Source organism: Melopsittacus undulatus, chromosome 4 (genome assembly GCF_012275295.1).
Source record: "Melopsittacus undulatus isolate bMelUnd1 chromosome 4, bMelUnd1.mat.Z, whole genome shotgun sequence".
Taxonomy (NCBI): Eukaryota; Metazoa; Chordata; class Aves; order Psittaciformes; family Psittaculidae; genus Melopsittacus; species Melopsittacus undulatus.
The window spans coordinates 112,607,200-112,632,758 of record NC_047530.1 but is presented as its reverse complement, the minus strand read 5'-3'; the positions used below and the strand labels follow the sequence as shown (position 1 = coordinate 112,632,758).

The 25,559-nt window shown below is 36.6% G+C and overlaps 1 protein-coding gene across 1 annotated transcript in view; it reads left to right on the top strand.

The window, feature by feature from the left end:
• CFAP46 (cilia and flagella associated protein 46) overlaps positions 1 to 25,559 on the top strand; it is a 76,057-nt gene that overhangs the window by 16,439 nt on the left and 34,059 nt on the right. The window contains exons 11-28 of the mRNA XM_031044767.2: positions 213 to 403; positions 1,988 to 2,216; positions 3,411 to 3,531; positions 5,811 to 5,934; positions 6,797 to 6,927; positions 9,750 to 9,895; positions 10,527 to 10,660; positions 12,162 to 12,374; positions 13,855 to 14,065; positions 14,406 to 14,555; positions 15,315 to 15,422; positions 16,255 to 16,436; positions 18,317 to 18,448; positions 20,946 to 21,111; positions 21,312 to 21,396; positions 21,504 to 21,642; positions 22,606 to 22,789; positions 23,236 to 23,395. Coding sequence (XP_030900627.2) covers positions 213 to 403; positions 1,988 to 2,216; positions 3,411 to 3,531; positions 5,811 to 5,934; positions 6,797 to 6,927; positions 9,750 to 9,895; positions 10,527 to 10,660; positions 12,162 to 12,374; positions 13,855 to 14,065; positions 14,406 to 14,555; positions 15,315 to 15,422; positions 16,255 to 16,436; positions 18,317 to 18,448; positions 20,946 to 21,111; positions 21,312 to 21,396; positions 21,504 to 21,642; positions 22,606 to 22,789; positions 23,236 to 23,395 — 2,806 coding nt within the window. The remainder of the gene's footprint in view (positions 1 to 212; positions 404 to 1,987; positions 2,217 to 3,410; positions 3,532 to 5,810; positions 5,935 to 6,796; positions 6,928 to 9,749; positions 9,896 to 10,526; positions 10,661 to 12,161; positions 12,375 to 13,854; positions 14,066 to 14,405; positions 14,556 to 15,314; positions 15,423 to 16,254; positions 16,437 to 18,316; positions 18,449 to 20,945; positions 21,112 to 21,311; positions 21,397 to 21,503; positions 21,643 to 22,605; positions 22,790 to 23,235; positions 23,396 to 25,559) is intronic.

Here is a 25,559-nt window from a genome sequence, read left to right as displayed (position 1 = left end):
ATATGTAGGAACAGTGAGGAGTACCTAAAAGAAATACTCCTTAGTTAGCGATAACTATTAAAAAAGAACCCCTAAAAACAAAATTTCCAAAGTCTGCTGACTGAGGGACTACTTTCTGTTTGAAACAGTCCTAAAATTAAAATTTGGAGGAACATATAAGAAGTTATATTCATTAAATGCAATATATGCTAATGAATCTTTCATTTGTGTAGGCTCAACTGGAATTGATAAAAAATCTTGAGTTAACTTTAAGACGTGCAGTTCGATTGGGTGATCCTGCTGTGATCCAGGTTGTTTGTACAACCCAGTGGAACCTGTGCTTACCACTACTACAGCACAATTTACATCAATGTGTACGAAAGCCATTGATATCAGTTGCTGATGTCCTTGAAGAGATTGACAGGTATCTTTCTATGCTGTGTACTTTCCAAATTTTAACTTTGAAAGGTCTAATGACTGAACATCAAACTTATTTCAAAGCTCAAGCTTTGTGATGTTAAGTGTTTTGGAAAACTTTCCACTATCTTCTAATAAATTAGTGTCTGTGTATTGTGCACATTTCCTCATGAATTGTTTAAATAGACGTTCTTTTCAGGCAAAATCTCACACTGTTTAATGGCCTATAGCAAATATTGGAAATTATTAGGAATTGAAAAATACAGCTAATTAAAATTATGTGTAATATGTATAGACTGACTACTAAGAACAAAAATCATAACTTTTGGAGTAGACCTAGTAACAAAAAACATAATTTGTCATTTGAGCAGAAAAGTAGTTGGTATTACAGAGGAAGGTGAGTAATATATTTTCAGTGTTTTTAAAATGTAATTTTTTAGTTGCATAAAGAAGAAACAGAAGCCTGAAGAAGCATATATACAAATGTACAAACCCACTATGTTGTATTTCTGTACTTTTTTCTTATGCTTTCCATATAAAGAGTGCAATATCAGCACATAGGACTTTGATATTTATACTAAATGACAGTAATGACAGTTGTGTAAAAGCTTGCACATCTGGTTTTTGGGAGGTTAGGTCTTTGGCGTTTGTTTTCTGTCTATTCCTAACAGTCCAGTAGACCCAGCCTTACTGCTGATGTGTCACTAGAGATTGTGTGAAATCATTGTCCTTATTAATTTGCCTGTCTTCATTTTTGGTTTGATTGTAGCATTATTTGTAACTACTTTGGTCTGCAGTAAAAGGGTGACACTTGCCTGATCAGATTAGCTCTAATGTAGATATGTGTTCGTTCTCTGTCTTGATATGTGATAACCTTGAAAACCTTCCTTCTGTTCTAGTTTTCACAGTATTGCTTTAATTTATCTCATTATTTTTTTTTGCTTTCTTCCTGGAAATAATCGGAGGTAGCATGTAGAGCTCGGAGCTGTCATGAGCAGCTTCCTGTGGCATGCATTGGAAAGGGGAGCATAGTGTACCTGAGACTGGAGAGCATACAGTGCTTACTGAAAACATGCTGGCTTCATAGAGTGGTTTCAGTAAGGTCTAGGCAAAGACACTGCCTGCAGTGAGTGTGCCTCTGGTGAGCCAGATGTCTAAAAGGGGTTAGGTTTTTTTAGCTAGTCAGGGCTAGATTTTTATAGAAATATTAGCTTCTACATAAATGTTAGGGACAAAGAGTGAACTTTGATCAAAAGTGGCCATTGTCCAGTTCATCGTGCTCCTTCTGGCAGTTAGTTAATAAATACTTGTGAAAATCTATTCATACCTAAGTGATAACTTTAGTGTTGGTACTGAAAAACAGTTCTGCTAACACACAAGATCAGTTAGACTTCAAGTTGTGTTGCTTCTTCATGGCTGTGTTTTTTCATGCAAGCAAAATGCTGTTAAATATTAAAAGGCATATTTAAAATGTTTGAGGCAAGTGCTGGAGTGACTTTTAATTACTGAGTTTTACTTTGGGTAATTTTTAGGTCTAGGAATTTCAGTTTGTTTCATTCTGACAGTTTCCATTTAAATTCATATTCCTTAGTGTGTTGGTTTTGTTGCGTTGCCAAGTTCATATGGAAGTATCTCGTATTGAAGAAGATGGGGATAGAATAGAGGCTGCTGTGGAACATTTACAAAAAGCTATACATCTAAACAGCAGTGGGCAATATCAAGAACATCTAAGATTGGCTTTTAACCGTCTTCGTGTGTGCAGTATGCTGTGTAAGTCACCTGAGCGGCTAGAGGATCGGGCAGTAATGATGATTGAACTGGTAGGTAATCATAAAGAATAAGGTCCGTAGCTGAAATAATAGGTCTGCTCATCAAATTCTTCCAGAGGAAAGTCATCTGTTTAGTAGAACTGCATATTAGTAGCCAGCATCAGCTTGCTTTCAGCCAATTAGCATTGGTTGGCTGCCTTGAAAATCTCTACTTCTCTCTGTGGTGGTCATGATGCTTCACACTCTGAAGATTGCAACAGAGGATTTTTTCCAGTTATACTCAAAACTTATTTCTTGGGGGAAAGGGAAAGTTACTCATTAGCAAAAATATTATCAAAGAAGAAACTTATCCATAATTGTCAACAATTAAGATTTCATTTCATGGAACAGTATTTTAATTAATGAGAAGAGCAGTAGCCAAGTAGCTAAACATCCTGACTGGCTTGGGGATAAATCAGTATTATGTCACATTAACAAATGATGCTAAATAATATGATTTAAAGTCACAGTGTAGTCATTGCCAAGAGTTATTGTATGTAATTCTGTTGTGATGCCTCAGCACCAGAACAAAAATCATGTTGGCAACTGATTGTTGTCAAAAAGAATTTTAATCTATACACCATTTTGAAATATTCACAGAAATTAAGATGTGTTCACTGAATTTAAAATCAGTGCTGCAAAGTTGCTGGTGAGTGGGTATGTCTGTTGTTAAGACAAACTAAAATTAAGGTTTTCTTTGTCTAGTTTTAATGCTGTTTTCATCCAAGGTTACTATGTTTAAATGTTATTTTTTTTTAAAAAAAGCACTTATAGCTCCTCTAACTTCAGCTAATTCTGATGGACTAGGGAGTTCTTAATATTTTGTAGCAATTCCTAGTTATTGCACAATGGATATGTTACTGTTGGTTTCTAAATAGATACTGTTCTTTATTTAAGAAAGTGTTACATGACAGGTTATACACTGAGGCATATACTGTAAAGATCCATGAGGAACGTGAATTGTACTTTGTATTCAGTTATCTTTGATGTGTTCATGACGAGATCGAATCAAAGTTCTACGGTCACTTTCAACAATATTATTGCAAAATGATGTGTAAGATCTATGAAGATACAAAATTCCTATAGGTATTTTTTTGTTAGTAGGAAGTTAGATGATCTGCATTTTGTTATGTTTAATAAATAAGATATACAAATAGGAAAATAATATAAAAGAACCTTGTAACAATTAGTTCTTTGTTTATGTAGGTTAAAAGGGGGAAGCAGAAAGATAATGCAAGGCAAAAGAGATACCTGCTGATAAATGCAGGTCTTGCACTGGCTCCTGATTCATTTCAGATAGTGCTTGACAGTGAAAATGAAGCTAAAGGTAATGTACATACATGTGACTAAAAGTCAGTGCACTTGACATTGACAGCTTTGCACAATCTTGAGGGTTGGACATAGTATATAGTGGGAATATGTAGAGAATATTGCAATACGCGTGAAGTGACAGTTCTGCTGAAGTCTGGGCCAAAACTCCTGTCAATTTCAGTACAGATCCAAGATTTATATTGTGAGACTGGGAGAGGAAATGTTATTGTTTTCCCCTCTGAATTATTCTGAATCTTATTGTTGTGCTGTAAGTTGTGCTGTAATTGTATTTTCACTGTGTGCCACTCCTGAATGTTCTTACCTAACGTCAGTTTTAAATGTTACTTTCTAAAGTTCACCCCATAATATTCTGTGTTAATTACATACAATATTAGGTATTTATTCAATATTGTGATTGTCTTTCTAGTCCAAAATCTTGCTTTTGATATACCAAGTTTTGCATGCAGATCTAGGCATGAATTACTTACTTTCTAAAACACGGATCATAAAAAGGCATGTTCCTTATGCCACAAACTGCTTCAGCTCGTTGTTGAACAACAGTGGACAAGGAACAGATGTTCCAGATTGCTTGAATTGTTTTGTTTTATCTTGGCAATATAGCAAGTGTGTGACTTAGTTAACCTTCTGAGGATACCTTGTGTACTCCTAGGGTAGGGATAATGCTGGAGGAGGGAATGCTCCAGAAGTCCTGTAGCTTCCAAACCAGCTATTATCAAAATATTCCTGTTTGATAGAACATTTTGTAAGATTTTGTCTGTCATCTGAAGAATATTTTTTGATCTTTCCATGACACTTAAAATCATAGAATGGTTAAGGTTGGAAAGGACCTTAAGATCATCTAGTTACAACCCCCTGCCATGGGCAGGGACACCTCACACTAGACCATGTTGCCCAAGGCTCTGTCCAGCCTGGCCTTGAGCACTGCCAGGCATGGAGCATTTACCAGTTCTTTGGGCAACCTGTGCCAGTACCTCACCACCCTCACAATAAAGAACATCCTCCTTATATCCAACCTGAACTTCCCCTGTTTAAGTTGAAATCCACTTAAGTTTCACTTAAGTTACAACAAGCTAAAACATGTTTATTGAAGGGGTAATAATATATATATATGTAACTTGTATTTTTGAAACACACATAGGACAGGCCATCAGATCTGCAGGTGTTCTGGGATTTTTTCTTTTAAGTTGCATAAATAACTGTAAATCGTCATTTCATTCTTTGCTGATGTATGTGCTGGCCTAATTTAGAGAGCGTTGTACCCACAGATCCAAAGAAAAGTGTACATATTTAATCCACAATTCTTTGCCCTTAAACCTTACACTATAATACTGTTATTGCACATTGTACTGAGCGTTGTCTGTCAGTTGATCTATGAGTATCACAGCCTTATATGCTATATAAAGCATTGCAAAACATTTTTAGCAAGAATGATAAAACACTACACCTTTCTCTTTTCACTGTATATGAATGCAAGTGAACCTGCAGATATATATATTAAAGCCAAAAATACTTTATACGTATGTTCTGCTATTATTTGGTGAATTTTTTGAGGATGAAGTTAAAACTTACTCAGTCTTCATTGTGTGTCTTAGAGTGAATGCCCAAACTCATTGAATTTCCCAGTCACATCAAAGTTACTTGTGTTCTAATGTAAACCATCTCCTCTATGTCATTACATGGAAAAAAATACCTCTTTTTGATGTATCTATACCACTGAGGTGATTTTCTGCCTCAGCGAGCCAGCCTCTTCCTCCCTTGTATCATTATTCTGTATTGGTAATATCTTCGTTTAATATTTTTGCCCAGTATCTAGTTGATGAAGTAAACCAGAAGTCATTATTCTCAAATTAAAACAGAACAGCAAACTTTAATATTGATTGAAAATGTGTTTGATTAGGTTAAGTGTATTTAAAATACAGCATGAATGTGAACTTTATGTATTAACTTCATCCCTTTACTCTTTACTGAGGCTCATTAGAGCAATGCATATCCTGTCAGAAAAGAGGTGTACATGAGATATTCGAGGGCCAAACAACGATAAATCAGTTTTTGTGTGGACAACTATATCTGAATATACAGAAAAAACCGAATTCATGCTGATAGGGTTGTTTTTCATGTGAGTTGGTTGGCTTGGGGGAAGCTTGAAGAGCTTAAAAAAGTGCTGGATTTTATGTGTTTCAGAAAGCAGTTATGAATCAAAATGCATACCCTTCATGTGGATTTTTTAATATCTTGTACTTAAAATTTACCTCAAATTCTTTTGTGTTTGCTAAGTTCCCTCAGGTGAAAGCAGTAGTCAAATAAGCTACCTCTGTGCTAAAGCACAACATCATATTAAAAGTGTGAAGAAAGTTGATGAACATTTGAAACACCTGAGAAATGGAAATGACAGAGAGAGGTAATTCCTATAGTCAAGAAGTGTCTCTTTCATCTTGTGTAAAAGTGTCTAACTGGAAAGTTTCTTACTACACCTAAGTTACTTGATGACGCCTTGTAAGAGGCTGAATACTTGAGTCAGACCTGGCAAAGCGTATAAGCATGTGTTTAATTTTGTCTGAAAAGTTCCATTTCATTCCCATGCTCTGTGTAGCTGTATTCTTCTGCTGCTTCTAATGTCTCTCACATGCACAAAATCACCTGTTGGTGTAAAATGAACACACAGAAAATGAGTGGATTAAGGCTGGAAGACTGAATAACTTGATGAACAACTGAAAATTTGCTGCAGTGTGGTTTTAGTTCTTTGTACCGTATCACATGCTACACCCTTTTGACAAAGAAATGGAGTAGTCCATTCTGAGTCAGGAAGTTTAATATGTGGGAAAATCACAGGTTTTGTTTTATCATTCTTCATTTAAAAGGAGATACTTGCTTTTTTTTTTTTTCCTGTGAGGGAATTTAAAATTGTTGTCTAAAAAACAGTAAATCCAAACTTGTTTTCAAGAATTGTTTTGTGAAATTCTCAGCATCAGTTTTGAAATATTTAGTTTATTTTGCAAGATAGATAAGAGAGTGTCACACACATTTTGAAATTTCAGTAGAGTTACTATGCAAAGCAAGAATTTTGATCCACTCTTCATATGCTGAGGGGATTTTTTTTAGATTGATAAAATAATAGTGTTAGCTTTCCTGCCGATAAGAAGTCTTCCATTTATTAATTTTATTAGACTTAAAATTCTGTTGTTGATGGCCATCATTAGTGACATGATGTTCTTGCTAACCCTGCTTATGAAGTAATTTTATGTATGCTTTTTCTTTGGTAGAATTAGACTTTGGGCAGATTTGGCAAAAGTTGCACGTAAGCAAGAAGTGTGGGATGTCTGCCGTGCAGCATGCAGATTCTGCCTCTGGTATGATGATACTTTGTTTAGGAAGGTAGCAAAGCCTAAAAAAAGTAAGTGAACAAATGATTCCAAATGTTTTAAGAGGAACTTTTCCCTCATTTATTAGTTACTTGAAAAAGTCAGTCAATATTATTATTTTTTTTCCTTCCCCTGGAGGGATCTAGAAGTCAGTCCGTACATTTTCTGTCGAAACCATACTCTGCCTTCAGAAGTGTTTCACTGGTGTGAAAGAAAAGTACTTGTATGAAATTTATTTATCTGTCTAAGAAAATAGGTTCATTCCCTAATGGTCATCTAGGTCCGTATTACCTGTCTCTGTCATACTTAATTACGTGAGGAAACTGAAGAAAATAGATTATCAGTCACTCTGTATGAGGCTCATGTGGTAACGATTTTTACCCTTTGTTCCCTTATTAGTGGTTCCTCTGAGGTACCCAACTTTGTCTGTGCCTTCTTTCTTGAGGGTCTACTGAAAATCAAACACACATGTTTAAAGAGTTCTCAACTCAGTGAAAGAACACTTTCAAACCAATAGCTGCTTGCTTACATGTATCTTGTTAAAGTGGTTTTTTTTGCCTGGGAGTTCATAAAACTCACCTTAAGAATAAGATTTAATTCTAGGGCACATCCTGTTGGCTGGGTTGGTTTTTTTCCTTCCCAATGTTAATTGAAACTTTTCCACATTTTTCTCTAGATTGTTTCCAAGGTCCACTTAAAATACGGCTTAACTTGCCTGTTTTCTTTCACAAATGTAGCCATGTTTCATCTTTCATCTCTTTTCCAAACTAAAGGGAAAATGAAGTACTTACCAGGAGCTCTGGGCAGCCATGCACCAAACTAGTCATTAATAGGAACTGGTATGTTCTTTTCTTCTTTCGCAAGTTTTGCATCTCCACGATGAAGGTGTCTTTCTCGTACTCTGAATGTTTACAGGGCTTTTTAATTTTGTCTGTCTTTTCCTGGGTAGGCAGGGCATCAAGACACTCTTCCTCTCTATTTAGAAGTGTTTCAAATGGTTCAATTAAAGTTTGTTATGAGGTTGCTGAAGTTGGTTGATGCTTTCAGGGGAAGAATATCACCAGAAATCCAGCACTAACTGACCATAGGTCAGCATTCTCAAGAACAGCCTCCTGGAAACCTGTTCATACTTCCACTCAGTGTTAGGTGTTTCTGTCAGTGGGAAGGAGACAATGTTGCATTTGGTGGGCAGTTGGGGTAATCTGTTCTGTACAGTTTCTAGCTGTGGAAATAGCTTCTTGCAGTTAAATGAAGCATGAATAGGCTTGAAACATGAATAGGCTTGTAGATGTTCAAGGCAAGGAGAGAAAGCTATGATTGGCTGGAGTTCTATGAAAGCTGTTGCACCTATCATTTTCATGCTCCACTTAATTTTTCTTTACTACAAGAAACGTGGAGAGGGGCTTGGGACAATCTGTAGGGACAGGCCAAGGGGAATGGCTTTAGCCTGCCAGAGGGGAGACTGAGCTGAGCTCTGAGGCAGAAGCTGTTCCCTGGGAGGGTGCTGAGGCGCTGGCACAGGGTGCCCAGAGAAGCTGTGGCTGCCCCATCCCTGGCAGTGCTCAAGGCCAGGTTGGACACAGGGGCTTGGAGCAGCTGCTGCAGTGGAAGGGGTCCCTGCCCCTGGCAGTGCAGTGGGTTGGAAGTCGTGAGCTTTAAGGTCCCTTCTAACACAAACAGCTCAGTGATTCTAGGATTAGTGCATGAGAAAAAGGAAAGGTTTTCTTTACATATATCATATTGAGGATAGGGGAAAAGTAGCTGTATTGTGAAGACCCTTTACAGAGGCTTGCTGGATTGTCAGGCCTAAACAAAGGGACCTAACTCAGGATGTTCTAGAGTTAGAGAAAAATAACATACAAGTTCCTATTAATGATCTTTCCATGACCATGGTGGGTACGTGGTTGCTTTCAGTTTCTGGTAAGTACTTCTTTTTCCCTTTAGCTTGGAAAAGAGATGAAAGACAAAACATGGCTTGTCTGGAGAAGCTGAATATGTGTGATTGGTCTAGGCACCAGGAGCAATCCACTCAAATTATCAGACTGGAGGTTTTAAGAAAACAAAAGCTTTACTTTTTAAACAGAAATTAAAACGTTATTTTGAAATATTGAAGTATGGTTAAAAAAATCAGAGAAAGACTGGTAAGTTAGATTTATCAAAGGGTATTGAACTCGGTGGTCAAACAGAAGCTCTGGTTCAGGAAATTACATGCAGATTCTGAAAAACTGTGAAGGTAGACCAGGATTAAAAATAGCTTTGTGTAGCCTACTTTTCCTCAAACACGCATCGTTGGCCAGGAATGTAGAGGAAACTCACTGTGATGGCTTTTATGCTCTTACTTTGTGTTTATATCAAAATAATTTTGTTCCTTTCTCTTCATTATTAAACAAAAGAAAAAATAATGCCATTTTTCTCTCTTATGATGTCTGCATTGCCAGAAAGTCAAACCCATCCATGATTTTAAAAAACTGAGATTCTAGCCACTACGTAATGTTCAGCACTCTCCTTTCATTGATGTAATAAAATTGAACTAGGTGCCATGAGTTATATTCATCTTAATGTAATCTCAGTAAGCATGTTATGACTGGAGCAAGTTATTTGCTGCAAATATTGAAGTTGATGCACAAATGCAGCAATATCACAGGTAGCTGATACCTCAGCACTGCTTGAGAAGAATAGGCTTTGAGTGCAATAGATTGTACTAATGAAAAAAATGAATGAAACAATTTTAAATCTGTACTTGTTAAGTCTTGTGGATTTAAGGACATGGAGAAATTTTTACATTTTAAAATGGAGGTGATTTTTTCCTGATTTGCCTGGTAATAATAAAAGAATTCTGTCTTTTTAGTTTTAGCACAGAAGAAGAAAGCTACTACAGCTGTGATGGATGATAGTCAAGGTGACAGTTTACCAGTAGAATCATTACTAAGTACTAAATCCTTCTCTTTTGAAAGAGATTTACTCAGAATATTAGCAGAAATAAGATTCATTAATGCAGAGGTAAATAAATTGCACAGCTGCCATTCATACTTGTTTTATTTAGCTATGTTTTATGTATAATTTATGTATAAATCTTAAAGCACTGGAATTTTCAGTTTAATTACTATCTCCACAGGAACTAAAGGAAGAAGCTGTTTCATGAAGCATCTTTATCAAAATACTCTGTGGAAGTAACTATAGCTGTAGTCACTTCAAGTGGTGATAATAGATTTTTACAAGGGTTTCTACTATAAATGTTTGACACGACATTTCTGGATCCTTAAAGTTCCAGCAGGGTTAAAAATATATATATAATTTTCAAAATTAAATTATTTAGTAGAATTATCTACAGACAATTGGAAGATGATGAAGTATGAAGCCTTGGGTGATATGGTTTAGTGTTAGGTGTCCCTGCCCATGGCAGGGGGGGTGGAACTAGATGATCTTAAGGTGCTTTCCAAACCTAACTATTTTATGATTCTATGATTCTATAAGTATTTTACATTGTATTCCATTTGGTTGTACATGCCTGTATACCATCTGAGAAAGCATTTTGTATTTTCTGATTTATGAAGAGGTAATGACACTAAGTCACAGTCTATTTTCACCGTGATAACCTGGGTAGAAAATGTGCTTCTGTGTATCTTTCCAGGCAACTGTTCATTTATTAAGATCGCAGGGAATTGAACTGAATGATCATGCTGTACCTCCAGAAGATGCAAATCAGTGTCATCCAGGATATGTTTCATATCTGTCTGAAAGTGATCTAGAATGGAAAACATACAGGTGCTTTTCTTTAATATATAAAAAGACATAAGAACTGTAACAGATAGTTATTACCACAATCAGATGATAATTGCAAAAGTTATTTCTTCGTAGTAAAATTCCTTGTCACTACATGATTAATATTTGTAAGTAGTTGTGGTAATAGGAAAAGGATAAGAATCTAAATAAATTGTTTGAGATAATTTTCTCTCGATTGCTTTCATTTTGGAGTGTGTATTTTATTTTTCATTTAACATTTATTTTTTTGAAACTAGTATCCCAACCTTAAAAACTGTTAAATCTGTGTGGTATTGACATTTAAGACCATTATATTCTGTATTTAAAACTGTATTTCCCCAAATCAAACACTATTTTGTCTTGCTTTATAGCTCCTATAAATGATGTCTGAGTGTCTGAATACATAGAATGAATTGCAAAACCAGTCTGTTCCATCAAATCAACTGAAGTGAATAAGGGAGAGTAGAGCATAGCAAGTGTCAGGTTTTTTTTCACATTATTATTTCTTTCAAAGGAGGAGAGGGGGGAGAATTCTGAAGATGATGTTTGAACTCTCTTCTGTTCACATTCATGCTAATATTAGCTTTATTGTGATAGTGGTCATGTCCTGAAAGAGCTGGATGTCGGAGTTGTGTTCCTAAGTCTGTTCATTAGGTCTGAAGGTTAAGTTTCTCACACTGTCTGCTTGCAGATTTTTAGTAAGATGGGAAAAAAAAAATAAACTTACTGGAACAAGGGACAAAAATGATGAGGATTCTGTTCCAAAATTTGCTACTTATCTGATTTCGGGCTTACCCAATTAGATTAAAAACTCATAGGAAAAAAAGCACTCTATTGTGTGTTGTATCATTATTAACATAGTAATATACCTTGTGCCAGTTTTTGCTTTTGGTTTTGTGACTCAACCATGGCAATTCTGTAGGGTCATTTGAGACTGTTTTTTAATGTTGCTTTTTCTAAGTAAAAGTACATCTTAATAATAAATAAAAAAAAAGGTTACTGGAAAGAAGGTTATTGCACAGTCTATGAGAAAGATCTTATTCTATTAAAAATTAATTTATAATTTCAGAACATCTGGAGATACTTTGAGTGCAAGAACACATGCAGTTACTAAAGAAAAAGACACCTTAACTCTTGTGAGGAATGCCTTGTGTCTGTATTCAAATCGAACCCTGTTATGGATATTTAATGATTTCTAGCACTTCTGTGTGGATTCACATATGCATTCTAAAAAGCCTGTGTGGATGAAGCATGAACTATAAGCTGATAGCATTTGAGTGTCAGAGACTATTCAATTTATGTTGATTCCAGTTCCTTTCCTGAGTCATCTTCTGATCCAAGTAAAACATAATTTAATGTAGAAAGACTTAATAAATGCTCCTGAAAAGTAATTATATTTTTGTTGTTGTTGTTCATTAAGATGTACTACTGCATATTTAATCTTACCATATAATTCTTAGTGTTGAAGTTTTGGAATAACAGCTTCTTTATACTTACTTTATAGTTTATGGATAGACCGCTTATCTCAGTATGCTATGGAAAACTTCCAACGTGCAGCCGAAATAGGAGAAGAATTGAATGAAGCCTGGATTGTTCACAATGCTGTGGTATATACCTTAAACTACAATAGACATCTTATCTCCTCAGGAAGACAGAGGGAAATCACCGAGTACCTGCACACTCTTCTTGGAGCCATCAAGACTGTTGGGCACAATGGGTAAATTTAGATGTTTGGTTATGAACATGGTCTTTGTTTTCTAAAACAGAAAAAATGTTTTTACAAACACTCTAAATCAGTTTGTGCTGTGAATGGCACTTATTGCTATCTTTCATTTAACTTTATTCTAAGCAATATTAATTTCTCTTCACTGTGGAACAGCAATATGTTCATGTAAAACAGCATTTTGTTGAGCTAGTCAGAAAGATTCAGGAAAATTTGTTTAGCCTCTGAGTTTTCATGAGAGTTCAAAATGTGTTTGCTTGTCATGTGCTCTGAAGTTGGACTGCATAGTAAATATGGTTTGTTACTCTGTATTATTGTCAATATGTCTAATTAGAGCAAGGTGAAAAGGAGGGGGGAAAAGGAGGGGGGTAAATGTACACATTAATAGACCATAAAAATGGGAACATAGATTCCACTGTGGGTTAGAGAAATCCTGTTTTGTAATAAATGCAATAGAATCATAGAATCACAGAATAGTTAGGGATGGAAATGACCTTAAGATCATCTAGTTCCAACCCACTAAACCATATGACCCAAGGCTTCATCCAACCTGGCCTTGAACACTGCCAGGGATGGAGCATTCACAACCTCCCTGGGCAACCCATTCCAGTGCCTCACCACCCTAACAGTAAAGAATTTCTTCCTTAGATCCAATCTAAACCTCAGCTGTTCAAGTTTTAACCCGTTACCCCTTGTCCTGTCACTATAGTCCCTAATGAATAGTCCCTCACCAGCAACTCTATAGGAGAATGATTGGCAGAGGAGATGCTCAAATCAAAGTCTTACTGTGAATGAAACGCTAGAAACTGTAGCACATATTTGGCAGCAACTTTGACACGGGGCAGACTGTCAGGGCCAGCAGCAAAGAAGATTTTTTTAACAGTATTGGAGAGCAAAATCTAAAGTACATTTTGTGCAGAGGTGAAGATTGGTAGTACCTGCTTATTAATGTTGAGATTTATGTTAGCATGTATCAGCAGTACTGTCTTAGTCATAATTCAGTTTGTGTTTTCTCAAAAATAAAAAGTGATTCTAGCACAGCAGTTACAGCAGTTGATTGAAGGACACCACAGTGTAGTAGAGAGATGGAATTATGTGAGGCCTTTGGCTTAGGTGATTTTTTTAGGAAGTCGTTGTTATTTTCATGCATAGCAACACACTAAAAAATATTTTTAAGTGTGTTTGTCTGACATGAATATGTTTGGTGGGGGTTTTTTTCTGTGAGGAAATAGAAATGATAGAGCTGAAATAATATGATGGAAACTATGAAAGTTGGTGTGGGATTTTGTACCTTTAGTCATTTTAACTGCATTTACAGTGTAAAAACATTTTGTAACATCCGTAACTTTGCTTTTTTTAAAAAAAAAACTAGACTTTCAAGTAATGTGTATTCCTTGAAAGTAATAAACGTTATTAGTTCCTTTTATTTTGATCTGATGCATTATGCACTTCTGATTTTTGTTTTCTTCTGCAGAAGTGCTGAGATTTTATCGATGTTATGTAATGCTTTGGCTCGAGGATTAATTCTTTGTTGGATTCCAAATCCAAAACTCTCTGAGATGATAAAAAAAGATAAAGCAGACAAAAGCAGAAGAGCTTCAGTAAAGAAACATGAAAAAGCAAATACCATCCAGTCTTCTTTAGTAGATCCCAGTGGACTTACTGATATCAAAGCTGCCTTAGAGGTACAATGCCTTCATTTTTTATAGTCATCTGTGGTCTTCTGTCGTATATTACAATTTGGATAAATTAAATTATAGAAAAGTTTTGCAAAAAATAAGCTACCATTTTTTTACAGTTCTGCTTCTACAGGTCCTCCCCAAATGCACACTGAAGTTCCTTACCAGTTGGAGCTGGGGACTGGAAGTTCTGTTTACTATATGGTTTGACTTTATAGAGATGTTGTTAGCCTCAGAGATGCATGAGGAATAGTTTTAACACAACTAATGGATGGCATATTCCATACAAAAAGCTTTCCACATTTATCCTGTGTTTCAGTCTCTTTTTTTTATTCTTGGTGTTCAGATCTGTGAATTTGCCCTAAATGTGATAACTGGAATCGCACCTAATGAAACGGTACCTATTGCGGCACAACAGCAGGTCATTGCTACATGGGTGAAAGCCAAACAGTTAAATCAGGAACAGATCGGACATAAACTTGGGCCAGAGGAGGAGGTAATTTCGCTCTGGAGTCCTGCATAATGCTTAAACTTCTTTGAAAAAACTAATTTCATTATGAATGAAATTATCAATATGTATCTTCTATATATATTAATTATATATATTTATCTTCTAAATATATTAGTATATATTAAATACAATGTGAGAAAACAATTTGGCTGTAGTTCCCATAAATCTTTACAGAATACAGCAAATTCTTTACATTTGGCATAGCAAAGAGTCTACATTTCTTAACTCTGCCTTCTGTTTTTATCTGCCAAGAATAATTGTGGTAACGTTTGCTATATGATGACTGTATAACAAAGTTGTGTTTGAATTAATATATTTAAAATAATAAAATGGCTACATGAAAAATGAGAAAAATCATCTGTATTTTATATCAATATTTAATATGGTCTGTATCTAGAATATGGACCTAGTAAGTTCATAAGTAATATTTTATTCCTGTCTTTTTATTTTATTATACTATAAAACCATAATCCCTCAGTGGTACATGAATTTACCTGCATTGTGTTGCTGCTATGATTTTCTAATGTTAAAACTGTAGTAATTCAGAGTTCACAATATTAATTAAAAATAAATAAATACGTAAAATCCCCCATTTAAGGACACAATGAAGAGAGGAAGTCTTGCTTTTTGCAACCTAAGGATTCCAAACATAGTTATTATTTCCTTCTCATCTTAATTAATTTCCTTAACAGTGTTTACTTGAAAACAAAACCTGTTAATGTATTGCTTTTTATTTCTGCATAGAATAATGATGAAGCACAAAATCCTATGACAAGAATTCTTGTTGGCCTAGAAATGTATTCATGTAATGGCTTGGGTCTCATGGATTTCACTGTTCCCAGCTTACCTCAGGTATTTATTTTATTAGCTCTCAAGTTTTAAGAAATTGCATAGTATCAATGTTATTTCAGTTTCAGTTTTAGATGAAGGCAAAATTAATTTCTACCTTCTGTAGAGAGCTTTCTTAAAAGACTAAGATTTACTTCCCCATTTATCTAGGAATCTGGTGACATTGTCAAAAGTCCTTCTTTCTCCAGACTAAGATCTGTGTCCTTCTAAATAGATATATATAAGTATGTTGGTATCTAATTGGAGTAAGTTGGTTTACAGATTTATGCCAAATATTATGAGTTAGCTTTAGCTTCGGTGGCTTAGTTTTGGAGAACAGTACTGTAGGAGCCTCATTTTTACCAATTTATTAACAATACTCATAATTGGTATTTTATTTTTGCATTATTATTATTGCAAAAGCAAAAGGAGCAAGGAGGATCCTATAATGAAACTATGCATGAAACACTATTGTTGTAAGAACAGTGCTATCTCTCATTCTTACCTTTGGCTTAACTAAAAGGGGCTCTAAATTTCGGAAGTCTTTTTCTACTGGTTTTCAGAAGACTGAAGAAGTGATAAGTACTGGCAGATACTGCTGGTCAAAAGGCATGCACACTTGCAGCTAGATGTACATGCACTAGTATAATACTTACTACAAGGTGAACAGTGCTTCTCTGCTGTATATTTTGAATGTTCTTGTAACTCTTTGGTTTTCTAGATTGTTTTCTCCTGTACCTGTTCTCTGTTTAGGTGGGTTGTGTAGAAGGTACAGCTGTAACCATGTAAGTGCTATAGAAAAGAGCACTTTGGGTTTTTTTAATTTGTTTGTTGCTTGGTGTTTTTTTTTCCCTAGTTAGTGAAATTGGCTTTGGAATGCAGTTGGTCAGATTCCTTGGTGGAACTGCAGACACTGGCACGATTTACGTATTTTGCATATGTATCACATGACTATGAAACAGTGATGACTTGTTCCAAAAGGATCTTGCAGTCAGATGAGAACTTTTTCTGTGATGGAGATGCTAAGAAATGTGAAATGTAAGTACATGGAATTTTGCGTGATACTGTGGTATACTTGAACTAAATTTTGAAGAAAGGGTAAATGCACCTGATCACTTAATTAAAAGCAAAAGAATCTTTTTTTATAAAGAAACTATACAGTTAGAGGTGAAAGCAAAATTTTCCTACTTCTGCTGCCTCTGTCAGTATCAGTTACTTAGGTACTGCAGATGATGTTTTAGCTTTGCAGCGTAGCCTGAGTAAAAGGCAGCGTGTGATCCAGACCCAGTTCACTTTGTTATCCAAGTGAATCAAGGGGTCATATACACATGTGTCTTAGTGCCTTCCGGAGGAGCATCGCCTTTCTGAGCTGGTCTCTGTCAATCATGGTCTTTTCAGATTTTTATCATTTCCAAGCAGAAAGTAATGCTAATGCTTCTGCTGATGCAGACTGGCAGTGCTGAGCTGGCTTTAATACAGAAAAGGTCTACACAGCTCATGAACAAGATGGAACTGTGAATGACAGTGAGAGAGCTACTGTATTCCAGGCTCTGGTGTCAGGTAGTCTTTATGGTCTTTATTACCACCTATGCATGTGGGTGAATTTCTTCAAAAGTCCAGTATCTTACTTTAGTAATAATTTAAATTTTGATCTCAAAGGAAAAAAAAAAAAAAAAGGAAACAAAGAAAGATCCGTATGTAAAAGAATCTGTTGGTGGAGGTGATATCCTTTAATCTTTCTGGGTTTTTTAATCAATTTCCTGGAAAACCAGAATGTAATTTTATCAAAAGCGGAAGGAATCAACCCCACTTAATAACAACTTGTTGGAATGTACAAAGTTTGAAATAAACATGTGAAACACTGAATGGAACTTACTGCTCATTTTTCTCTCTGAAAAGTAATTCTCAAAACCACGTTTGCTACATGGGAAAATGATGTTAAACCAAATAAGATATCTTAATAGGAAATCCATAGTTTCGGAACATTACAGAAATTGAGAAAATACTTGCCGAGTATCTAGCAATCTGCAAACTAGTGAATAATAAAATGCCTGGTTCTTTGACAAGAAATGTAGTCATGGGTTGTCAGGCCTGTTTCCAGAGAAATGGAAGATAAATTTTGTCTTCTCATGGTAAAGCACAACTTGAGGACAATGGAGTTAAATATTCAACTTTTTTTTGTTGCTGTTAACTTGTACAGTAGAACACTCGTGTCCTCTTGTGGACACAAGTCATAACTACATGATGGTTCTCCCCACAGGGTACAGATACCATATATTTCTGTATATGGTTGCACACTGTAACCAAGGCATTAAAAGAAAGTCTTGAAAATTTTATTACTCCTTTTGTATAAAATCAGTATTAACCAAAGTTATCGCATTTATTTAGTTAGTCATTTTAAAATTTACTCTGGAGCTGAAACCTACGTTCTTTTAAATGTTGTGGAATATGCCCCAAATCAATTTCTCCAAAGCCTTGTGCATACTTTACCAGACATAAGTGAGACTAATTGCAAAAGAAAGTATAAAAAATTGTCTGATTTTTCCTATTTATGTTTTTAATTGCTTGCCAAGTAAGTTTGACTTTGGATTAATATTTTATTTGATGTACAATAGTCCATAATCGGGAGAAAACTCCAACTGTGTTTTCTCCTCTGGCTAAATATAGATGATTTTTTTTTAATATTATTTCACAGTTATCATCATTAAAGTGATGAAAAAGATATTTCTGATATCTTTTCACAAAATGCTCAGGTTTTCAAATACCTTCTCATTTTAAAAGAAAAGTCAGTAGAAGCATTTGTAACTTCCAAAGTTAGGGATATCTATTTAGTAACAACTTGAAAGCATCATTAATAGAAACTGGTATGTTCTCACGCTGTAAGACTAATGCTTCTTGAATTATTTTCCCTTATTCAGGCCTGGTAACAGAGTGAGGCAAGAAATGTTGAGCATTACTGCCTGTATACAAGGGAAGAGTATAATGGAAAATTTGCCTGGAAGAAAACATTTGCATGTAGCAGCATCAAAAGCCTTTGTCCAGAGTGCCAGGTATGTTTTATTTTTAGAGAAGACTAATACAAACCAGACAGATTTGGGGATCTACAGTTGAAATGCTTAACAAAGGATTTGAAAGATGTTTACAGTTAGTAAATTTATCAAGTACTTCCACATAGCTGATCTTGTAATGTCACAGGGTCATTATAAAATCTGGTCCAAAGGGATCTCAGAAGGTGTCTAGTCCAAACTCCTGCAGGACCAGCCCAGGGCTTTATCTGGTCTTGAAACCCTCCAGGAATGGCAACAGAACAGCTTCTGGGGGTAACCTGTTCCACTGCTTAACTGTACTCATGGGAGAAAAGTTTCTGCTCATAAATGCTCTGAACCTTTCTTATTTCAATTTAAGCCCATTCCTGCTTGTTCTGCCATCCCCTATGAAGAATCTGGCTGCTGTTTCTCAATAACTTTGTTAGGTTATTCAGAAACTTCTTGTTAGGTCCTCCAAAGCCAACTCTTCTCCATGCTGAACTAGCCCTGAACTCTCAATCTCTCTCCTCAAGGCAAGTGCTGCAGTCCCTGAATGATCCTGATGGCCCTCCACTGAGCTTGTTGTAGTTTGTGCACATCTCACATGTGTTGGGGGGCCTAGAACTGAATGCAGTAGTCTAGATGTGGTCTAAAGGGCGCTGACTTAGCAGGTGATAATTCTCCCAATCTGTTGTATGTTCCTGTTAATACAGCTCAGGATGCTCTTAGCTGTTGTTGCCAGAGCACACTGCTGGCTGTTTTTCTGGTTGCTGACCACCTAGACCCCACATCATTTTCAGCAAAGCTACTCCTCAGCCAGTCTTCAGTCTTCACTGTTGCAGAGCATCATGTCAATATTCTGAATTGTATGCTGTGAAACCAAAGTGGAAAGTTTGCTTTAAATCCTGAATATGCAGGAGGTGATTTGTAGATAATGCATGACTTCAGTATTGATTCTTTGCTATTTGTAAAAAATAAATTAATGAGCAAAAGTAGGCAGTTGGAACTCTTAGAAAATGAACTGCCAATGTGAGGCTGTTAACATTGTAGTACTTTCTTCCTTCCATCCATTCTTGTCCTGGTTTCAGCTGGGATTGAGTTAATTCTCTCCCTGGTAACTGGTGCAGTGCTATGTTTCTGCTTTATTTTGGGAATAATGCTGGTAACACACTGAAGGTTTAGGTGTTCCCCAGTAGCATTTGCCCTGATCAAGGATTTTTCAGTCTGTCATGCACTGCACTAATTTCTGCTTGGGTCAGGCTGAGTATCAGTACATGGAAGCTGAGCAATTGTGTTGTGCATCACTGCTGGTTAGTGGTTTTTTCCTTTCCCATTTTAGTTTTATATTCTCTCCCCTTGTTATTTCCCTTATTGTTATCATTAGTAGTTGTAGTATTAGTATATTGTACTTTAGTTATTAAACTATTCTTATCTCAACCTGTGAGTTTTACATTCCTTTGATTATTTGATCCCACCTGGGGAGGGAAAAAGGAGGGTGTAAGCGAGTGGTTGCATGGTGCTGAGTTGCTGGTTGGGTCTAAACCATGACAATCTTAAAAAAGAGGGTGATGAATGAAATTAGGGTGGCCAGTGTGATAGAACTCTGAGGTCATGTCATGTGGTGGGTAAATCCGTGTTCTTTTTTTAAATTTGCATGTTATGACAAGCACTTTTTCAGGAACAACTGAGTGTATTTAATATAAGTACATAGCTTGACACATTTCAAAACAGAGACAAAAAGCAGTGAGCAAAACTTAAGCCTTAGTAAGTCTAGTGTTACAACCTAAGATATGTGAGCATATGGACTCACAAAATCATGAAACTGGGGGAGAAAATGGCAAAGGTTTCAGATTCAAAACCTGTTGTGGGTTTTGTGGATTTTTTTTAATAGTAAAACTCTTTGATGGGTGATTGTTTTATACCAATGCATAATTTTTAGCTAAATTCTAAAGCTTTTTCTCACTCAAGTGAGTACTGTGTTGCATGACAATCTAGAGAGTTACTAAATTTTGTTAATTCAAAGTAACAACTACATGAAATACGTTCAAAATAATTTGAATGCAGTTAGAGGCATTTGGGGTATATTCTTGTGTTACAGTAGTACTGTACTATGCAAAATACATAGCATTTTAATAATTGTTCTGTACTATTTTTAAAGGTTTTGGAGTGAGAAATTAACCTAATAGAAAGCTAAAAAAAAGATTATTGCCATAAGAACATTTAGAGTAGATATCAACTACTTTTAAAATTCAAGGTCTTGAGTGAAGATTACACAGAAATACGGTAAACCCATCAATGTGGTACTTGTTTATTGCTACTTCTGCTGAATGGTTGAAGGTGGTTTGTTTACAAAAACAGAAAATATCTTTTGTATGAAGCAAATATGTTAACCACTCATTTCCGAGATTATGTATGGTGGTGCCTAGGTCAGGTAAACCCCAGTGTTTGCGGAAGTAAAATCCTTTGTTTTGGCTAGAGCATGATAGCTTTCCTTCATTAAGGTGTGCTCCACTTTCTGCAGGTATGCAGGTGAAGCCGGGAATTATTCCCTTGTAATGTTTGCAGCTAGACACTTCTGGAATGCATGTTTACGTTTGCTACGTTCTCCACGTTACAGAAAGCAGCTTAAAGAACCTACTGAAATAATTCTGGAGAGTATAATTAAAGCAGAATCTAAAAATAAACAGGTAAGAATATCTGTGTGCTTGTGATTAGTGATTGGTACTGATGATAGAGAAACAATCTGGTTTGCTCTGAAGCTCTCAGGGCATGCTTCGAGTCCTTTCCTAAAAGGGGGGAATACATGGATGGTTTCTTACCTGCACTCACCCAGCACACATTTGCACATGCAGGCAATCACACACTTTTTCTTTTTTTGCCTTTTCAGGAGAAGAAGGAAATATTGCCTTTGCACCAGTGGAGTACAAAGGATTTTCAAAATATTGGGTTGTCAGCTGGATGCTTTCTCCCAGGCATGTTCTTTCCTCTTTTCATCTGGTGATTAAAAAAACCCACTATTTTGTACTCTATTTATTCTAATTCGCAGTATATTAATATAGCATTTGAATATACTTCAAAGGAGCTGAGGAAGACCTGACATTAAGAGCCTCCCTATATGGGTTGTTATTCCACATACATGCTGATAAAGCTGATTGGGAGACAGCATTAAAAGTCCTGAGTGAAGCTGTTCAAGTTTTGCCTCAGACAAGACACAGGCTGTAAGTTGATTGACTTATTTTTATTAAAATAATCATCCTGATTATTGAGAAGTTTTTTATTTTATTTTGTGTTGGGAAAATACTATGTTTACTCTTTCCTAGCTGTAAACCCATTTGTGTTAAATGAAAACTAAATTATCTACACAGTCTCATCTGAATTCAAGTAATTATGACTTTTTATGTCAGTTTATAAACTTACTATGCTCAGTGAGTAGAGCATGAGACAACCTCAGAGTCATGGGCTTGTTCCCCATGTTGAGTGTCAAACAGGACTGTTGTGGTTTACGCCCAGCAGGTAACACAGAACCATGCAGCCACTTGCTCATTCCCTCCCTTCCTCCACCCTGCATTCCTGGAGCGATGGGGAGCAGAATTGAAAGAATGTAACTCCCATGGGTTGAGATAAGAACTAAATAACTAAAGTACAGCACAAAACTACTACTACTACCACTAATAATGATAAGGGAAATAACAAGGAAAGAACGTATAAAACTAAAAAAGGAAAAAAAAAACCCAACAATAAAAGCAAGTGATGCCCAGTACAATTGCTCACCACTCCCTGACGAATACCCAGCCCAACCCATCAGTGATCTAGACCTCCTGGGTGACTCCCCCCCAGTTTCTATACTGTGGTTCTGTGGTATGGAATACCCCTTTGGCTAGTTTGGTTCAGGTGTCCTGTCTCTGCTTCCTCCTGGCTTTGTGCCCCTCTTCACTGGCAGAGCATGAGGGACTGAGAAGTCCTTAATTAGAGTAAGCACTATATAGCAACAAGTAGAACATTGGTGTGTTATCGGCATTGTTTTCAGACTAAAGCTGAAACACAGGATTGCACCAGCTACTAAGAAGGGGAAAAATAACTGTTTCAGCTGAGCCCAGGACATACTAACTAGTATGCTACACACAAAGGCACTTTACGTGTACAGATACAAATAACTTGCAATTTGTTTTGTCTTTTTCTAGCCTGCTTTTTAAACACATGGTTGCAGTGAAGGCACGATTGGGATGTGATTTTATGATGGATATTCAGAAATTCAGAGACAAAAGTGAAGATTACTTGTCACGTATGTGGCATCACTTGGCAACAGCTTCCAGAAATACTGTTGGACAGTTAAGCTGTTTTCAAAATGGAGTCACTGTTTTACAGGTTTGTCCGTTTATTGTTCATACTGTTCATATGCTCAGATGCTGGTAGAACAATGTTTCTCAAGTAATTCATGTCATTGCAGGTTCTGTGAAGTTTGTAATGGAACTGATAGGAATACCGTGTACTTGATCATTACTTTTTATAACTTTGAAATTGCTCTTCAGTTGGAGAACTGTGTGTGGTTGAATCTTGGTATCCAGTAAAAGTTCAGTTGAGTCCTGCCAAATTGAAATGGTTAAGAGTAGCCAATTGCAAGAAGTTTTAATTAAAGAAAGGATTATCTGGTTGAGTTTTCTCTTACATTCTGTTTAGTATAAGTGATTATGTAATCCCAATAAAACAGTTCACTGTTGAATTACTATTTTTTGCTTCTGTTAGCACAGTGTTGAATTTTGATAGTTTACATCGCCAAGTACAAATGAACTCTTCCTTTCTTACTTTTATAGAAACAAGAAAATGAATGGCAGAAAGTTGATTATCTGATTGAGTTTGCTGAATGGTTATACCATAACCAGTTTCCCCGTGATGATGTTATTAAACCTCTTGACTGGGTTGTAGATCTTTTGCTACATATGAAATTTCCTACGCAGTCCTCACAAGAAGAAGGTATGTAAGAAGTGTGTATCTTTCAGAGGAATTCCTCAGCAACAAATGCAAGGGATGTTTTTAACTTACAACTTAGATACCACAAAGAACAATAATGGCTGTATTTTCTCTGATATTCACTGTCATTTGTTCAACACTAGCTTAAATATACCTGTGAATGTTCGGTGTCTTTATCATACATTTGATCAAAGTTCTAGTATCAATATTCTGTTCATGCTTTTCTCTTAGTGGTTTTGTTTGGGTTTTCTACAGTCCTATGGTGTTTTAAAGTTTGTACTTATTCTTTAATGATCTCCCCACCCAGCTTTGTGTGGTTGGTTATGATGCTGGACTTCTCACACTGCCTACATTTTGAGAATTTTTTTACAAAACTTTTAACGGAAACTGAAACAATAGAATAAGAAAAATCAGATTCAAATATAGGACAGTTCAGGTTGGAAATGACCTCAGAAGGTCAGTTGGTCCAATCTTGCATGGAGAGGGAGCCTAGATGAGATCTCTAGCACCCTGTCCAGCTGTGCCTTGAAAATCCCCAGTGATGGGGACTGCACCATATCCCTGGAGAGAGCTTGTGTCAGTGACAGATTGTTCTCACCGTAAAAATTTATTTCTTAGATCATGATGAAACCTCTTTGGGTGCAACTTGTACCCATTGCTCCTTGTCTCCTCTGTGTGGCTTCTTGTGAATAGAGAACCTCTATCCTTTTTGTAGTTGCCCTTTAAGTACTGGAAAACATTTGGGCAGAGAAGTGATTCAGAGCAGCCCTGTGGAGAAGGACTTGGGGGTGCTGGTTGATGAGAAATTTAACATGAGCTGGCTTAAGTGTGTGCTCACAGCCAAGAAAGCCAACCGTATCCTGGGCTGCATCAAAAGGAGCATGACCAACAGGTCAAAGGAGGTGATCCTGCCCCTCTACTCTCATGAGAATCCACTTGCAGCACTGAGTGCAGTTCTGGTGTCATCAACATAAGAAGGACATGGAGCTGTTGAGGCAAGTAGAGGAGCCCACGAGGATGAGCAGGGGCTGGAGCACCTCCCATATGAAGATAGGCTGAGAAAGTTGGGGCTGTTCAGCCTGGAGAAAAGAAGGCTGCGTGGAGACCTCATAGCAGCCTTCCAGTATCTGAAGGGGCTTACAAGGATGCTGGTGAGGGACACTTCATTAGGGACTGTAGTGATAGGACAAGGGGTAACAGGTTGAAACTTAAACATTAGAGGTTTAGATTGGATCTAAGGAAAAAATTCTTTACTGTGAGGGTGCTGAGGCACTGGAATGGGTTGCCCAGAGAAGTGGTAAATGCTCTGTCCCTGGCTATGCTTAAGGCCAGGCTGGACAGGGCCTTGGGTGACGTGGTTTACTGTGATGTGTCCCTGCCCATGGCAGGGGGGTTGGAACTAGATGATCTTGAGGTCCTTTCCAACCCTAAATATTCTGTGATCTATGATTCTGTGTCGAACAGCATGGGTACCAGTCCTTGGGGGATCCCAAGAGGCTCCCAACCTGAGCAAATACCATTGATCGTGATCATCTGAGTACAGCATGTTATCCAGTTTCCTACCCGTCTTGCAGACCACCAGTATCTCGCCATCTGTATCTTTTATTATGAAAGAATAAAATTAATCTGCTGAACTGTCCCTTTCCCTAACTTTACCATGTGTTAACTTTATTATAGAGTGTTAATCATGCTCAGAATTCACTTGATTTCTCTGTCACTTTAGTGACTTAATTTGTGACAGTCATTGGACTATGTAATAGGTGTTATGTTACTGCACTCTGCTTTATGTTGTAGAGCATCAATTTGGTGTTGAAAGAGAACCATGTGTTTATAGTACTTAACTTCAAGCTGAAAATCTGCTAATTACTTGGCTTTGAGCTGATTTTCAAGCAGAGTTGGAATTTCCATAAAGCCTCAGAGTTTACTGAAAAGTAACTAGAATTACACAGCATAAAGGAGAGGATTGAGTAGCAGAGTATCTTTGGTTGTTGCCATCAAGAACCATTAAAATACCTTGTTGCAGATATAAGGATGAGCTTGAGCTGTGTTCTAGACTTAGTTGACATTGACCCATCTGTAGTTGGATTATTGCTCCTTTCTGTTTCGGAAATGAATGCTGGCCAAATACGCTTGTTGCTGGCTAGGCTACCAGCAAGTAGGATCTCGT